Source organism: Neoarius graeffei, chromosome 2 (assembly GCF_027579695.1).
Source record: "Neoarius graeffei isolate fNeoGra1 chromosome 2, fNeoGra1.pri, whole genome shotgun sequence".
Lineage (NCBI taxonomy): Eukaryota > Metazoa > Chordata > Actinopteri > Siluriformes > Ariidae > Neoarius > Neoarius graeffei.
In genome coordinates, this window is record NC_083570.1 from 104016963 (window position 1) to 104024462 (window position 7500).

General features: G+C 43.5%; 1 protein-coding gene across 2 annotated transcripts in view; it reads right to left on the bottom strand.

Moving 5' to 3' along the window:
• The window catches only part of LOC132882081 (zinc fingers and homeoboxes protein 2-like), a 95641-nt gene that overhangs the window by 238 nt on the left and 87903 nt on the right, over window positions 1-7500 (bottom strand). For both annotated transcript variants that reach the window (XM_060915309.1, XM_060915310.1), the window contains 2 exons: window positions 1863-4901; window positions 1-738 (listed from right to left, as the gene is read on the bottom strand). The exon at window positions 1-738 is cut by the window's left edge and continues 238 nt beyond it. In XM_060915309.1, the coding sequence (XP_060771292.1) occupies window positions 1885-4668 (2784 nt within the window). In that variant the 5' untranslated portion in view covers window positions 4669-4901 and the 3' untranslated portion in view covers window positions 1-738; window positions 1863-1884. The remainder of the gene's footprint in view (window positions 739-1862; window positions 4902-7500) is intronic.

Consider the following 7500-nt stretch of genomic DNA (forward strand, 5'->3'; position numbering starts at 1 on the left):
GGTTTGCAGATTTGTCCATTGGTGTGTTTAACAGCAAAGTGATTTTTTCCTTTTTTTTTAAACTGTTCTTTGCAAAATATCACGCTATAAGAACTGTAAATATAGCAAAAGCGACGGCATGTAATATCCAGAAAGTTTAACAGCACCTTGAAATAGTCAGTAAATGCACTGATTTGAAGAAGTCCCTCCAAAGACAAACTGTAATCAATCAATGTCCGTTTGATATATTGCCAATGCCTGTAGTGGTTCATGGTGTTGTTACAAAAAAATGTAGGACATGTCCACTGAAAAGACCAGCTAGAGCAAAACCTGGGGGCCACTCGCTCCCATTATAAAATGTAACAAAAGTTTCCGGCAAAATTGTACAAATCTGTAGCAGTACAGAAAAAAAAAAATATTTACAAGAACTTTTTTCTTAAAGTGTAGTTATGCAGCAAATCCAGCTTTGGCACTCTATGGTCTTGATCTCCTCCATGCATTCGCCCTGTCCCTCACTGATTCAAACCACACGAAGCACAAAGTAGTGTTTCAGAATCACCGCTGCAGATCAGGACACCGCGCTGTATGTGACCAGCCCCCTTTCACTTCTTTCTGGTGCCATGTGCTAGCTGGTGCAGTGGAAAAGGGCAAGAGCAAAATCATTGGTTCCAAAAATACATCTCAGAGTAGACCTCTCTTGTTCTTCTTCTTTTCTTTTCATACATTTCTGTGCAAAATGACAGCGGCAGCAGTTCCTACCTGTGGAGAATTGGAACAAAGCCATCATTAGTACTCTGACAGTCTGAGTTACTGACTACACCAGACTGCTGATGAACCCCAAAAGGAATTTCATGCTGACTCTTGCGCTACCTGAATGAACAAACTCAAGCTGCTTGGGAGACTTTTAGTTACTCTGCTACATTAACGAGTAATTGGATCATCAGAAGAGTTTGAAATTACACTGCATTCAACTAATCAGCCAAGTTTGACATCTTTGGTCTTTTTTTTTTTTTAATCGATATTTATGTTCGTAATTATACGAAAAATAAGCTTTCCCCCCCTTTTTTTACATAAATGTAATAGCATCAGAATAACAAGAGCTGTGCCTTTCAGCAAATCTAAAAATACTTGACAAAGTCATGCTCTCCAATTATTTTTTTAAAGAGGAACTTCAAAACTCCCAAATGTAACTATTCAAGTCTTCCTATTACATTTAGAAACCTTTAAGTCTGAACAACTGCATAATGAGGATCCCAACAGTATCCGTTTATCCATTTATTAAAATATAAAACAACTTGATTTACCACCATCAACCTTTCAATTAACCTAGATAATGGAACAACATGTGAGCAATATGTTCTAAGATACAGCAGAAAATTGTGGGATATTAAATGTGAAATAATAATATAACAGTGAAGGTATAAAGTAACAGGATCTATGTTGCCTATGGGATGGAAATATTACCATTCTGCGACAAACCATCCTGCTACCAAAGGAAAATAAATATGCCACCTGTGAGCTAAATGCAAACTTTGTCATCAATATACTTTTTAAGAGCAAAGAAACTACTTAGTTCAAGCTACAAATAGATGTTTTTTTCTTCTTTACTGCAGTAGCTCCTCTATCTCTCTGATAGTATACTTTAACTATCAATTCTGTATTATTTGCATAGCAACATCTCAGTGTGCCTCAATTCCCTGCTGCACAGCTTTGTTTTTCTTAACGGAGCAACATCAAAGAGCCCAACCTGGGTTCCAGTCCTCTATTCCAAATCTCCATGGCAACAGCCAAATCCTTTGATGAGGAGTGGTCTATTGTGTCCCCTCGGTCTGTATAAATCACCAGACCAAAAAAATCACTAAAAAAAATATCACCAAACTTACCCTCTTCTCCTGTTCTTGTGCCCTAATCCGTGTCTGAGACCAGCTCTTGCGACGCCATCTTAGTCCCCACTGCTTCTTCCACCCAGCCTCCACACTTCTCCCCGCTGCCTCCATTCTGACCTACGTTCTTCCCCACTTCGGGCCCACGACGGCCCAGTGAGTTGTTGAACCACTCTTTGATCTCTTGGCTGCTTAGTTTGGCGCAATCTGCTGTAGGCGTCTTCCGTTCCTGGCTTGGCAGAGCGACACTGCAGGGCTGATCTGAGATCAGCCGGCCATTCGACTCGCTGCCACTTAGCTTGTGGAACAGCTCTTTCCACTCTACAGTCCCACTGCGCAGAGCCAAACGGCTGTCTTTAAACCATCTGACAATGTCAGTACGAGCCAAACCTGTCTGTGTCTCCAGATAACTATATTCTTCAGGTGAAGGCCACCGTGTGTGGACAAAGACATCTTTAAGGAGGCTGAGGGACTTTCTATCCATAGGCACAGATGACGAGGTGGGGGCAACGATGGGAGGCAGATGGCATATGGGTAGCCCACCCTGTTTGTAAACTCCATTAAGCAAAGCATGCTGGTGCTGTGAAAGTGATCTTCTCTCTGCAATGCCAGTCCTCTTGGATCCCATGGAATTTAGGAGGGCTTTTTCCAAGTTGTCTCGAAGGGCTCTTCTTTCTGAGAACCAGCTGTCAATCTCCTCTCTGGAGAGTCTTGTGGTGATTGCAATGTGGTCAACCTCCTTGTGTGATGGGAAACTATTCCTCTGGAAACTCTCTTCTAAAACTTTTAGCTGCTCAGCAGTTTTCCCCTTCAGTCTTTCCAGGAGAGGGAACTGGGTTGGGACTGTTTTCGGACGCTCCTTTGGAGCAAAGTTATTATTTAAGTGCCGTAAACCATTATGGGCCAGTGCACTCTGATCAGAAAACCATTTTTTACCATCCCCACAGGGGACTCTATTATTGCCATTCTGACTCTCTGTGGGTCGACTCTCTGAGCTTGTGGGCTTTTGTTCCACTGACAGCTCTAGTGGTTTACTCTCCAGAGAGAAAGTGGGGATCAAGGTTGGGGCAACAGGTGGGGCCCTTGCAGTCTGAATGATTGGTGGTCTCTTCACTTGAGAAGTCACCAATGGGGGCACCAAGGGTAAACTTACATCAGTAGGTAAAGGTGACAGCTTGTCTTTAGAAATGAGAGAAAAGGCAGGAGCTTGATTTCTCATTTGCTGGGGAACCGTAGACCTCTTTAGATCAGTTGAGACTATGGGAACCATAGGTGGTCTATCTCTGGGTAACAGAGGAGGGGGGGCCATGGGTGTCTTATCTTTGTGGGGTGCCAGTGGAAATGCCATTTGTATTTTCCCCTTGGGCAGCACATACGGGGCAACAACAGGTCGTTTCATGTCTGTTGTAATCAAAGGTGGGAGCATGGATCTCTTACTGTCTGGGGGTACAGGAGGAGGAGCCATGGATAGTCTCTCTAGGGGTGGGACTGGTGGAGGTGCCATACGTAACTTTTCTTTGTGTTCATCTGTGGGAATCATGGGGCGCTTTACATCCTGGGCCACCGCTGATGTCCCCAAAGGGCGCTTGAGATTATGCATATTAGTAACTGTTGTCACAGTGACAGTCGCACAGGCACCAGAAGTTCCATTTGCAGTGGTAGCAGGTGACAGGGTGGACTGTCCAGTAACATGGCAGGACACTGCTGGTGCAACAGAATGGCTGGTAGCAACTGGTTCGCTCACAGGCGTAGGCAAAATGGTGAATGTGTGGTGAGCAGGAGGCATGCAGCCATTAAACATCTTCTTGCGAGCTTCTTCCACTTCTTCTGGTGACCAGGTGATGCCCTGTTTGAGCCGCTGGGTGGTGAACCACACTTTGATCTGCTCTTCAGGGTGCTTGGAAGCAGCAGTGAGCCAGGAGAGTTCTGCATGAGTTGGATAGGGGAATTTATTAAAGGATGTAATGAGTGTAGTGTTTGTGTCCAATAATGGATTGTACTTGCTTGTGTTCAGAGGAACGGCAATTGTTGGAATGGAGCTCAGGTTTGGGGGTCGCTGCAAAAGAGGCATGACATGGGACAGGCCCTCGAGCATCATGGGCTCTGGGATGATGATTGTTCCATTTACATTCACTGCTGTGATCTGATCCTTTAACAGTAGATGATCTAAATTACTCTCTATCTCATTTCCATTACTAAAGACTGCATTTTCAACATTCTGCATGGCTGATTGGCATGACGGTAAAAATTCAAAGGCATCATCATCATCTTGCATAAGCTTAGATTCTGGAGAGTTTGAGTCATCCTCATTCTCAATGGTTTGCTCTAGGACGGTCTGATTGTCAAGTTTGAGCCGTTTGAACTTGAAATTTCTCTCTCCTGGATGCTCTGTTTCATTGTGTTCTGTGAGGGAGTCAAACTTCTTGGTGCTGAAGTTGCAGACAGCACACAGGTACAGAGGGTTCAGAATGACGTTGGGGTGAGTGGAGTACACATGCTCTTTGAAGTCACTGAGATTCTGGGTCGCGAAGGAGCAGTACTTGCACTGGTAACCCCTACTCTGTTGTTTCTGTGGGGCGGAGGATTTCTCTTCCATCTTCTCTCCTGTCCCTTCCACGTGACCCCTCTCATCGTCTTCAGCTACACACTGCCTTGATTCTTGATGCATATCTAATGAAAGCTGCTGAGAGGAAGGTCTGTCCTCCACCAATTCGTCATCCAAGACATCCGTTTCCGTAGGGCCGCCCATTTCCACATCGCTAACAGAGACCATGCAGGGAGTGAAGGACTTCCTTCGGCTGGACATGGTAACTGCACTGATATGGTTCAGGGGTAAGCCTGACAGAGGAATTTGCAGGGGTTGCAAAGGGAAGGAGGAAGGGATCGAGGTGATCAGAGCGGATTCCCGATACAGGAGCGGGTCTCTGCAGTTCCTCAGTCCGCTCCGGAGTCGCCCAGCCTTGGCTCCGGAGTCCCCCGCTGATCGGGAACATCAGCTCCAGTGCAGAGCTTCATAGGACGTCATCACCCACAACCCACCTGCACACAGACAATGATCGAATGTTTAGAAAATTAGAATAAGCAACCATTAAAAGACTATATTACCAATTATTTCTCAATTACTTTTCAGTTCATCCACTATCCATAACCGCTTATCCTGTGCAGGGTTACGGGCAAGCTGGAGCCTATCCCAGCTGACTATGGGCAAGAGGCGGGGTACACCCTGGACAAGTCACCAGATCATCACAGGGCTGACACAGAGAGACAAACAACCATTTACACTCACGGTCAATTTAGAGTCACCAATTAGCCTAACCTGCATGTCTTTGGACTGTGGGGGAAACCGGAGCACCCGGAGGAAACCCATGCTGACACAGGGAGAACATGCAAACTCCACACAGAAAGGCCCTCGCTGGCTACGGGGCTCGAACCCAGAACCTTCTTGCTGTGAGGCGATAGTGCTAACCACTACACCACCGTGCCACCCTTTTCAATTCAATTATAATGTAATCTAGACACTGTTAAATTAACTAAATGTTGATAAATTAAACATAATGTTCAAGATAAATACTCACAATCTGCAGTGCAAGGCACAATTTCCCATAAACATACAAATTAGTTAAGTAGGATGCATTACTATCAAGACTTATATGGTTTAAAACTAAATCCAAGTTAGTTTCTGAACAGTTTCTGTTGGGTGAACAGATAAAGCAGTAAATAAAACAGGAATGGCAGACCAGAGCAGTAGAGGTCTATGGGTTTTGCTGGAGGGGTCCACAAGTTCAGGCATTCCACAGAGCAAGCCAACACATCTCCCAGAATACAAGATTTATTCACAACATTAGATAGACAGTAAAGGAGACAGTAAAGAAAGAAAGAACAGACAAAAGAAAGAAAAGCACCAGAGAAAGGGAAAAATCTATATAAACTGATTTTAGACAAAAACAAATCAAGGCATGCAATTTTTCCATGACTTCAGGGTCTGAGGCTGATAAACACCAGGAATTTTCACAGGCTTAAATGCCACATAACAAATCCCCTCATCAGTGTGTCTTTACAATGACACAACATTTTTTTTTCCTACCCTGCCCTGATAAAGCCCTACCAGAGGAACCCTGGTAATTAAACTGGACAAGTCTGGTCTTTTCTGCTTTACATAGGCAAATCTTATGTAAAGATAATTTGTGAATATTTACAAATATGTCTTTATTCCCACACAAGTCAGAAACTGATGACGGAACACAAGTTGCATTTCTGACGCAGCATTTTCCAAATCCCATTCTGATGGCCATTTTCTTCCCCACAATTACATTTTAAACAAAGGAATCACAAAAATATAAGCCCGATCCAAAATCACCACAAATTTGTTTAAAGGCTAGGCAATACAAGAAGTCAAATGAAGCATCGGTATAGGCTGCATATGGGTATAGATTCAAAAAGTGTCATTAGGAACGCTGTCCGTTTTGTACGGTTATAAATCGAAAGCATTTTCATGCAGTAGTTTGGACAAAGACATAAAAATGGACAACAAGGCATAAGACAAAGGCACAAAAATCAAAAGATTGAGTGAATCTTCCTCCATCTTCATCCCTCCGAAACCCTTAAAGCCTTTTTCTGTTAACAACTGCACATTTCAGTTCTTCCTGACTACCACAGGAACATTGATTTTCTGGCCTCTAGCTATTCAAGCCTCATTGAGCAATCCTCTAAAGTGCCAGATGTGTCTTAGATGGTGTTAATGTAAATGCATGTTTCTCTTCAGGGCATCTATGCATCTCCACGGCACCAAAAGCAAACATCCATCAACTGTTTTTCTTATATTTGTGGCACAACCTGATCGATGGATCGATGTGTTGCTTCTATCTATCTAGCTATCTATCTATCCATCCAGTGCAGCAGAACTAAAATCGATCCGTCTGACTCTTTAGTTAGTGTGCTGCTGTCAGGATGGCGAAAGTCATCGTCTGATCCTGCTAAGGTTCATGTACATGCTCTTCTCTAAATTAAATAAACTGCTGCTCCCTTTCAGAGTATTAATATGTTAAAATATGAAGCCTGACTTCATATCCATGCTGTTGTTATGGCAACAGCAGAGCAGTGTGACCTCTGCGCTGCATATTAATGACTCCGCCTCTCTCTCAGGTGCTAATTAGAAACACACTCACAGCCGCCCAGCAGAGCGCAGACGGGTCCGTACGTGTGTGAGTGTGTGTGTGTGTGTGTGTGTGTGAGAGAGAGAGAGAGAGAGAAATGATCCGTTCCGGTTAGTGAGTGAAGGGGTACGGACTGGCATCACTGAGGTGATGAGCCCATCGTAATGAAACATGCATGAGTCGTCTTCTGTCCCCAACTCACACTACACACTCCTTAAAGACAGACACATGAAAAACGTGTCTGCATATTCATTAAAAAACATAATAATTAATTGACTCAGACACACATAAATAAACACACACACACTGCAAGTAATGATCCTGAATGTGCTCACTGGTTATGATCAGTGTTCCTCATTTTTTCTTCTTTTTTTAAAATAAACAGATATATATATTTTATAATATCGACATCTCTGCTGCAATGTATTTTAAACTCTAAATTGACTAAAAGACAACCAAGAGTGCTGCTCTACTCTCTTGTATAT